Raw genomic sequence first — 10,759 nt, forward strand, 5'->3', positions numbered from 1 at the left:
AGAACATAAAAAAAGGTTTTCTCATCCTTTTTGACACAGAAAAAAGACCAATTTATATTTTAATTAAAAATTTTTGTATTTTAAAACAAAAATCAAACAGTATTTCATTTCGAAAGGTGAATGACAGAGCTGTGTTAAATCGCAAAGCTGTGTAAGGATAAAAACTCACCAGTAGCTTCAATGTTCTTTGCAGAAAACATCCAGAAACTCAAATATTTTATACAAACTATCCAGCATTCCAATGTTTATGGTAGACTGGCATTTTGGAAATGGGAGCCCAATTAAATTCAAATAAATTTAAACAAGCCAGAACGTCTCTGGAGAGATCAGTCTCTGCAGAGAACTCCTTGAGAAAAATAAAAAACACAGACATGAAAAACTCTTTGAGAAACATCCTGAAGAGGAACCTTCAAATAATATTTGTATTATCTTTTAAAAATAACAATTATTACTATTCAGTTATACATTTATTTCTAAAACAGCCTTTTTAACAAAGCACAAATGTCAATATTGTATTGATGGCACGTTTTTGCATGTTCTCCCTTTACATGTCTTCCCCAGCAATTATATACACCACAGTCGTATTTGATCTATTTCTACCTTTTATTTATTATAGTTGAGGCAATTTTCCATTTTACTGTTGAACATAAGACAGAGCTTCTTACTGACTGCCAGAGGCGGAGCTAGATGGGGGGCCATGGGTGACCCTTAGCCATTCATTGGCCACCCCTACCATTTTTTATCTCTAATAATCAACTGGAATATTCAAAACATTTTAATTTTTTATTTTTTCATATATTAATTATTATTTTTTCAAATATTCATAATTACTTGACAACAAAATCGCTGTGGTTAATGATGCACATCAATATACTAACATTAAAGATGATAAGTACAGAATTCCTGCTCTTTTCAGAACAAGATTTTGTGTTTTATGGGGTAAAGAGAAAATGATGTTTCTCTGCATTCATCTAGGAGTCTTTAGTGAAATCATAGATAAATAACTATTTTAAAGGAATAGTACACCCAAAACATGATTAGCCTTCATTTTCTACTCACCCCCATGCTGAACAACACTCTGGAGTACTTTTTTGATATCTCAAATGCATCTGGAGATCTGGGAGGCTTCTTGCTGTCTGCTGACATTCAAATAATGGAGGTCTATGGCGCCCGAGACAGAAAGGTCCATAAAAGTCCACAAAAAACGTGTCAATATTCCTCCATACTGCTCGTCCAATGTATTCCAAGTGTCCTGAGTGGGTAGCGTCCATAATTTACTCGAAACGAAGTCATTTAGAATGTTTTTAGAGCATAAACAGTAGTGTATAGGATTTCCTGAAAGCACGTTCACGAGTCTACGGAAACCGTGGCAGACCAAACCAGATGAAAGTGCGCATTCAGCGTCTGCTCTGCCAATAATGCAAGCGTAGAAGAAGAAATATGCTATTTACCTGTGCAAAGAAAGAAACAACGAAAGAAAAATGTCTTCAGTGTTGAGGAAGAGCATGAGTTCTTTTCCGAGCTGAATGCGCACTTTCATCTGGTTTGGTCTGCCGCGGTTTCCGTAGACTCATGAACGCGCTTTCAGGAAATCCTATACACTACTGTTTATGCTCTAAAAACATTCTAAATGACTTTGTTTCGAGTAAATTCTGGATGCTACCCACTCAGGACACTTGGAATACATTGGACGAGCAGTATGGAGGAATATTGACACGTTTTTTGTGGACTTTTATGGACCTTTCTGCCTCGGGCGCCATAGACCTCCATTATTTGAATGTCAGCAGACAGCAAGAAGCCTCCCAGATCTCCAGATGCATTTGAGATATCAAAAAAGTAAGAGTGTTGTTCAGCATGGGGGTGAGTAGAAAATGAAGGCTAATCATGTTTTGGGTGTACTATTCCTTTAATAAAAAAACGTTTTAAATAATCAATTTATGTAGATATTAGTACTTCACCCCAAAACTCAAAATTTTAAAGAATTTTGTCTACTACAACTTTAATTTAGACAGCATTGATGTTTAAATTTATGCGTCTATTTGTTAGCAAAGGCTGTAGGAAAGTATAGTTTATCTTTATTTAGAAAATATGGATGTTTTTATCGCTAATTTTCCCGTTCGAACATTGTAGATTGAGGCCCCGTCCACACAAAGTCAAAACGAACACGAAATGCTGATATTTTCCAAAACGTTTGCCGTAAAGACGGAGACGTAAAATAAATGTGAGCGTCCACACGAATGCATGAAAACGCTGCAAAATGTATGCCAGGCCTGTAAGTGGCGCTGTGGTGCCAAAGCAAAAATAAGCGACGAAATGTTGGGCATGCGCACTAATATTTATACACGGTTACCCTGCGGGTCCATTTTCGTGGTTAAGTCAAATTCAGGTGCTGAACTATGTCGTCGATATTGCTCTGTTCTTCCTGGAGATATTCCAGAAGAAGAAGATTCTGTTGTAAGCCCGACAGCAGGGTGAGTAGCATTAGCAGCAACGGCGCTATTGTTGTTGTGATACTGGTCGCGCATGCGTGTTTAGAGGCGACGCTATGACGCATGCGTGTAAAAAAAAAAATGCGGTTAGAGTGTAAAGATGGAAACGCGAAAACGGCGTTTCAGAATCTTCCCACTCTGAAGGCTGAATAAAAAAAAGATCGTTTACAGACCCCCGAAACGCCGGCTTCGTGTGGATGAGAGGCTGGTTTGGTGAAAAATTTGTGCGTTTAGGCCAGGGTTTGACTTCGTGTTGACGGGGCCTGACCCTGAGGTTCTGATGCCTATCCCCTTTCGATCACCACTGAATCTACATTGGTTATTACCTGGCCACCCTTGTTAATATTTTTTGGCTACGCCTCTGCTGCCTGCATATTGTGAGGACACATCCAGGAATAGGCGGTTGTCATGGAGCTTCACTTCCCACAGCATGATGCTGCCACCACAGTGTCTCACAGTAGGGATGGTGTATTTACAAGCAGATAGGCCAACAAGTTCAGTTTCTGGAGTAGGTCAATCCTCTTTGACTTTTCTACTGTCACCACGCACAACTTAAAGTTCTCCTGTTGACAGATTCTCCCTTATGAGCTGTGGATCATCACAACTCTAGGAGTTACTACCTGTTTATGTAGTTAAGGCTCCACTTGCCCCAGCAGTCTGTTTGAGTGAAACATCCGAGTCTTAGTAGGTTAGTAGTTGGTGCATCCTCCTTCTTTGTTCAGACGGTGGATTGAACAAAACTTTGGGAGATGTTGAGATATTCTCTTATAACCTAACCCTGCATTAAACTGCTCCATAAGATTTACCTGTTTACAAAGTTTCTTAGTTTTCATGATTCTCATGAATGTTCTCTAATAGATATTCACACAAACAGCTGTATTTATAAAACAAATGTGTAACTTTCTAATTACATCGCTTCCACAAGGAGTTTGTTGCACCAGATTTAATTTGGACAAATCTGGGTAAAGGGGGGGTACAGAGGAGGATTAGGGCCACTGAAAAAATAAAAATGTTAACTAATTTTTAAAATTTTAAAAGAAAAAAGTCAGAATTCTGACTTTACTTACAATTTTGACTTTTTTTCTCAGAATTCAGAGAAAACAGTCAGAATTCTGAGATTAAAGTCGGGATTCTGAATGTTTTCCCATATTAAACTGAAATAATATTTAAAAATCAGTCAACTTTTTTTTGTCAGTGGCCCTAATCTTCTTCCATAGTGGCGGACTAGAAAATGCATGACAAACTTTTTAGATTGGTAAAATGTTGAAAGCCACACATCCCATATTTTCTTCTACTTTGCATCAGTGACAGTAATAACTGTAACTTTTTTCCTTATGTTATAAATTTGTCATTATTGCACAGATTTATATTCTTATTTTGCATTTGGGGTTCACTTTCCACCTTTGACACATGAAGTGCCCCATGGCTGGACAATAAGGAAATTGTTATTCTTTGATGCTTTGGGATTGTCTTTCAAAATCTCTCATGTTTTTGGCCCTAATGAGACAAAATATACTTTCCAAAAGCTGTATAATTTAAAATAAAAGTGGTTTTAGAAATATAAACAATCCCATCCTTACTAAGTAAAAGGTTAAGGCATGAAAAAGCATTTGTTCATAACTTATATAATATTTATTCATCTGCACAATCCTGCGTTTTCTGCTTATTCAACAGTGAACACTAACTAATGCATGCTTTCAAGTTATAAATGGGCGATCAAATTATAATTCTTCGGTAGTTTAGGGTTGAAAAGAAGCGACTTGCGCCATTTGTGCCTTAAATGTCCAATCCGCCAAACAAAAAGACAAGCCGTCTTCGAGAAACAGCAATTCCACTGTAATTGGTGTACACTGCCTTCAAAAGCTGGAGTGAGACGTACAATGCGTTGCCTGTGAAAGGAGACCCCAAAGCACATTAAAAGTGAATTAGTTCTTGTGTAAAGTGTGTTGGGGGTCATGCTGGTCACGACGCGCGCACCTCTCCAAAGACGCACATGTCTCCAAAAGCGCACTCTATGGTTTCTAAAAGCCAGTCACATTGTTGGGGGTCTCACAAGAGGTGTACATATGGCATCCGGGTTGCAATTAAATGTTTTTTAAGATGTTTTTCCTCACTTGAAGAAGTTTCCTTTTTCTTCTTTCTCCCCCTCCTAGCAGCTCTTTAGCAGACCGAACAAGAGGAGGGGGGCGCATTGAAAGGCTCCGCTGCTGGTTCGGGATGACAACAATCTGGTCAGCGAGTTGTTGGACTTTGATTGTCCCCCTCAAAACGTCCTTCAAACAAAAAGCTCAAGACGAAAATAAAGCCCCACCTGGTTTCTCTGTATGCTAAAGTAATAATAAATAGATTTGCTTTAATAAGTAAGCAAAAGAAAACCTTATAAACTGGAAAAGGAAGTCTTAATCAGGAGCATCGGGCAGGTATATCACCTGCTCCACAGCTTGTTCACTTTATTGTTAAATATTGTTAATTCGCTTTCTCTCCAAGTCTGCTCTGATATCTGTCATTTCCGCAGCAACTGGCCTCTCGTGTTTGCCCACACTTTGCATAACAAGCGGGATAAGGCTGCGCACCGATAAAAAAAGAAAACAAATCAAGTGCTGACAGACAGGTCCAAACGTACACCTGTCCTATATCCGAACATGGATTTGGCACCAAAGGATATTTGTAAAGTGGCAGTATTCCGTTTACTTTAGAGTTTTTCCAGCCCTTTTATAACAGCCAGCAGCCATCTCCTATCTCACGAGTGTATTTGTCCAGTTTATTGAAAGCATATGGTTATCAGAAATGCCCCCCAAACACATATTTAGACAGAAAGTTAAGTGGAGGTCTTTGTAAACCTTTGTCACTAAAGCATGTTTGGGATCTGGCACACTCCTCGTCTATCTAATCAAAGCTTCAGCGTGTGCGAACATTGTTGTCCATTCCACTAATATTTAACCTCCTAAAAAAATCAAATCAGGCCATAAAGAGCAATGCGCCATCAGGTTGTGGCCAAAATGGACACGTTTTTGGAGATGTCATGACGCACAGGTGAAAATCCACAGTAACACAAAAACTGAGCTCGTTGTGTTGTTTTTACACAAAAAGAGTCTTTGTACTTTCAATCCACGCTGCAGGTTTGGGCAAACCAAATCCAGTTTACTGTGCAGCTCGATGCGTAATTGTCCTACTCCAGAAAGGGAAACTTTGCGCTCTAACGCAAAAAGCGAAGTTTTTTTTCCCCCCTCCCAAGTGTATTAAAAACATCAAATTCATTTCCACAGGTATAGGTTCGATTCTCAAACCCCAGTAAAATGCAACTTAATCCTACTAGACGTAACAAAGTCAGGATTTCGTTGAGGGGAATAACCTTTGACCAACTTAAAACGTTGCAGGTTTGCGCAAAATGTCATCCAGGCACAATTTGGTTGGACATAAATCCTTATTTTGATCTTTTTTCAGATTTATTTTTTCATCCACCTAGTAGTTCCCGGGGAGGACTGCTTTAACAAATGCTTGCCAAGTTCTCAGGAGGACTTAATGAGAAGGCTTTCAGAATACAGAGAGCGCGCCAACACTTTGGATGCGCAAAAGGTGGTAGGCTACAAGAGCTGTTTATTTTCGATTAGGAATGTGAACATTCCTAAACATTTTAGCATTAGTATCAAAGTTTATCATAAGACATATTGTTCTGCTGTCTCTGGACATGTGCAACAGTGGCAAACCTGAAGGCAAAACTAATAAAAAAGAAAAAGAAAACAAGTCTTCTTAATAAATAAAAAAACCTAGTGTAAACCAATGATTAGTAATAAAACGATAAATAGGGTTCAAATTGAACACTTTTAATACATATTAATATCTATTTAAAGCTAATCAAAAATAAACAACACTAAAATAAGTCTATGGATACATTTGTAGTTAGCAAACATGATAATTTCTTCAGAAGTCTTAAAAAAAAGATAAGAACCGAATTTATATCAATGTGGAAAATGATTGATTATTCAAATAATCTGTTTATTTCATTTTGAATACTGCTGACATGGAAACAATCAGAATAATTGGAATTAAATGCTCAAATATCTAATTCAGATCCCTCAAAAGAATTCCTGGAGTTTGAATTTTGATGCTTCTGGCATCGGAAACATGCATGAACCCTCTGATATTTAACATCAGATGCAGCACATCTGCTATCACTAAAATCTATGATCACCTAAAACTAAACTAAACTATTAATAAAATTGTGCAAAACAGCCTTTATTTTTAAACCAGGTCTCAAAGTGTTAAAAATTGGTAATTTCCCTTCAAAATAAGGTAGAAATCGGACCTTTTCCAACCTGTAATCACTTATGCTTCTAGGATAACATACATCCTCCTGAATGCATATTATAAAGCAGTAAAGAATGGGGGGTATGGAGGAAGAGTGCAGGGGGGACTCTCTGCTTGGACGCTGATTGGCCACTTAACGGGCGCTGTTGATTCAGGCGTCCACCGTGAAAAAAGATAAGATAAAGGCTCTATAAAATGACAAAGATGCGCATCCATCCCTCACTGTCAGCTGCACATATACAGAGTCTGACGCCTTCAGCGACAGGAGAGGACGGCGCTCTGTCTCTTCATTCAATCTTCACCTGCCTGCAGGAGTCAGAGCAAACAGATCCACACAGGTCGGTTTTTTATTTGAATTTTATTAGATCAGACAAAACAAATCTATAATTATTTTAATGTTTAATTACCTCCAGGACAGCCCAAATGTTTTTGTGCGTGTTACTTTCATGGAGTGATGTTAATTAAACGGTGTGCTCCTGCGCGCAGGATGTCTTCCAGACTGAGGAATGAGATGCGCACGTTCTGCAGCTTTTCTCCAACCCTCTCCAACCAGCTCCAGCAGACTGGAGGCGCATCTGGAGACTTCAGCGAAAACATGCGGGGTCGGCAACAGAGGATGAATGACAGAGAAGCGCCTAAACCCGGCGGTGAGCGCATCGGACAGCGCGGCAGGCGCAGGATGAAGGCCAACGACCGGGAGCGACACCGGATGCACAACCTGAACTCCGCTCTGGACGCGCTGAGGAACATCCTGCCGGCGCTGCCAGAAGACGCGAAGCTCACCAAGATAGAAACGCTGCGCTTCGCCCGTAACTACATCTGGGCTCTGACGGAGACATTGCGCATGGAGGAGCATCACCCTCACTGCGCAGCGCCTGAGCTGAGCAGCCCGGGGAGCGTCTCCTCTTTTGAGCGGGACTCTGTATCCCCCACAGAGTACTGGTGCGGGGCCCCTGCTGAGGAACTGAGCTGTAAACCCCTCATCAGAGATCCACACACTTTTATTCCCATTACTATTTATTTCAGGTCGCTCCATGGGGAGAATGATATCAGAAACTCTTGGTAACATCAAACCTACTTCTAATGCCACCTTTGGAGCAATTTTGTTTTCAGAAGGGAAGGAGGAACTGATGATCATTTTCAGGATATTTGTTTTTTGCCTTTTTACTCATATTTTATATATTAAGTACTTTGTTATTATTTATTATTATTGTTTTTTTTCTTCTGGTTGATAAGTAAGATTATGTTGCATGTGGTGCTGCTGATTTGCTCTCAATGACTCATCCTCAGAGTAGTTCCAGTTAAGAAGTTACAAAAATTCCTGATCTGGTTGATGTTTTCTATTAAGATAATTTTCCCAATTATGTTCTGTGCAGAACCTCTTCATCGCATGCTAGCTTCACCCAGACTGACCCCTTCCAGGCAGACAGACCTCTATCCCTATTCCTGCACCTGCAGAAATAGTGCAGAGCTAGCAATAAAAAAAAATTGAAATCTGTAAATGGGCTGCTCTGTTGTGCAGTGGGTAGCACTGCTGCCTTGCAAAAAAGAAGGTTTAGGGTTCAACTCCCAGCCCTGGGGTCTTTCTGCATGGAGATTGCATGTTCTCCCTGTTTGTGCATAGGTTCCCTCCGGGTACTCTGGCTTCCACAGTAAAAAAAAATAATGACTGTTAGATTAAATTGTTTCTCTAAATTCTCCTTAGGTGTGAGTGTGTGCATGAACGGTTGTTTTTCTCTGCGTTGCCCTGGGATGGACTGGCGACCTGTCCAGGGTGGACCCCTGCCTCTAGCACATAGACAGCTGGAGATAGGCACTAGCACCAGAGGCGTAGCCAGAAAACTTTTATAAAGGTGGCCAGGCAATAACCAACATACGGGTGGCCGAAAGTGGATTGGCACCAGAATCTCACGTTCAATCTACACTACAGGAAAATAAAGCAGCAAAACATCCATATTTTCTAAATAAAGACAAATTATACTTCCCCACAGTCTTTCCTATAAATGCATATAATTAAACATCCATGCTTTCAGATAAAAGGTGGAAAATAAAAATTCTTTCAGGTTTGAGTTTTGGGCGAACATCTTTTCCATTGTCATTACTTACCTACTTTTATCAATAATCATTCTGCATAAAACTGATATTTACAGGTACGAATATCTACATAAATTGATTATTTAATACGTTTTTATTAAACTATGATTTCACTGAAGACTCCTAGATGACTTGCAGAGACACAATTTTCTCTTTACCCGTAAAACACAAAATCTAGTTCTGAAAACAGCAGGAATTCTTGTAATGTTAATATATTGATGTGCAGAATTAACCAGTGTTTTTGTTGTCAAGTAATTGGTAATATATGAATTAAATTATTATTATTTTTTTAAGGTTTGAATATTCCACTTGAGAGTATTTCTGCTGCCACCAACTATATTAGAGGGGGAAAAAAGGTAGGGGTGGCCAATGATTGACTAAGGGTGGCCATGGCCGCCCCCCATCTAGCTTCACCCCTGACCAGCAGCCCTTGTGACCCGCTTGGGATAAGCATACAAAAAAAAAACATTTTGTCATTTGTCATCCATTTTTTTTTTTTTGTGATTAATTCCACTGTAATGAAATACAATCAGGCCACATTCCACAGGCGTTCATCCACCAAGGTGTTCACTAATGCCAGCTGACCCTCGTGTGATGGTATGGAGCCAAACACAAATTGCTTGCACACATTTTAGTACTCTATTGCATTGTTTTGTAAAGTCCTGAGGAGGAAAACCATTTATTACACAGCAGTGCTTTTCCTGAGTTTTTAATGTAAGCCGTTTTTAATGTGAAAAAAAAAACAACAGTAATGCCTTTTTAAGATGTTGAACTTATAAATATTTGCATGGAGAAAATGAAACAGTTTGATGCGATTATTGGGAGATGTATTCATGATTTCTGATGCTGCTATGGCAAACCCAGAGCAAAGTCTCATTTTTTTATTCCGAAACATTCAAACTAGAATCTCAGTAGAAGCTAAATACATTTTCATAAGAAATATTGATGCAATTGATGCAAAAAAGTCTTGTCAAAGATTTATTCATTTTATTCAGTTATTCTCATATTTTCTTTTTTGGCAGTGAAATATAAAAACATTTTATTTCTGGAAAAAAAACAGTTAATGAAACATTTCGACAACAGATCAGATCACCTGCTAAACAAGCCGTTTCTGACTGATTTAACCTCTTAAAGGATTAATCTGATCCTGAAATCTAAACCAGTTTGTAAATTAACCGTTTTCTTCTGCTTTGCTTAGAAAGAGCTGCAACAGACTGGATTACCATTACTTAGGTGGAGGAGTGGATATATAAAATAAATCACTAGTGGTCAATTCCAGACCCACATGTAGAGAAATAGCACTAAAAAAAAAGTTACTTTGCAATATTGTTTCCAGGCAGTTGGAGCTCCTCAGTGGTTTTGTCAGATTGATCTTAAAAATCCATGAAAATTCCATTGATCTAATCTTTTCATACAATCTACGGCTCATTTGATTGTTGTAGGTGATAAGGCTAAATAACCAGATCAGCAAGAGCTCCAAGTATTAATCAGGAAAATTCTTTTATACATTTCTTTATTCAGCAGAACCTGGACCTCAGACATGCTTCTCCGCATTGATGCAAGTTTAAAATGGTGCTGCAGATATACTTAACCTCAATATGCTGGTTCAATGTTTGCGGTTGAAAGCATCCATCTTTTTTTTCCTTTCCATGTGTGGCTAAGTGGAAGTTTTGAATGAAAATGATTTCAAAGTCAAAAAGAATTAGATGAGATCAGGTTTCCTACACATTTAAAACTATTCTAGAGACTCAACTCACCAGAATGGACTTTTTACCCCATTTTTTCAGTCAATATAAACAATTGAATCTTAAGCGGGCCTATACTAAACTGCAAACTTGGATCATGGGGGGAAAAAAAGCAGTTTTGGA

At 38.8% G+C, this 10,759-nt stretch overlaps 1 protein-coding gene across 1 annotated transcript; it reads left to right on the forward strand.

The window, feature by feature from the left end:
• The first annotated feature begins 7,001 nt into the window (after positions 1-7,001).
• Positions 7,002-8,045, forward strand: neurog3 (neurogenin 3). The gene is made up of 2 exons (XM_038284082.1): positions 7,002-7,135; positions 7,284-8,045. Exons 1-2 carry the CDS (start codon positions 7,002-7,004, stop codon positions 7,861-7,863), a joined length of 714 nt encoding a protein of 237 aa, XP_038140010.1. The 3' UTR covers positions 7,864-8,045.
• Positions 8,046-10,759: the final 2,714 nt, after the last annotated feature.

Source organism: Cyprinodon tularosa, unplaced genomic scaffold, assembly GCF_016077235.1.
Source record: "Cyprinodon tularosa strain WSP-4 unplaced genomic scaffold, ASM1607723v1 ctg199, whole genome shotgun sequence".
Lineage (NCBI taxonomy): Eukaryota > Metazoa > Chordata > Actinopteri > Cyprinodontiformes > Cyprinodontidae > Cyprinodon > Cyprinodon tularosa.

Bases quoted from the DNA above. Each gene is read 5' to 3' on its own strand.
- neurog3 (XM_038284082.1), top strand. From the start codon at position 7,002: ATGCGCATCCATCCCTCACTGTCAGCTGCACATATACAGAGTCTGACG. The intron at 7,136-7,283 runs GTCGGTTTTTTA...TCCTGCGCGCAG, and splicing joins GAGCAAACAGATCCACACAG to GATGTCTTCCAGACTGAGGA.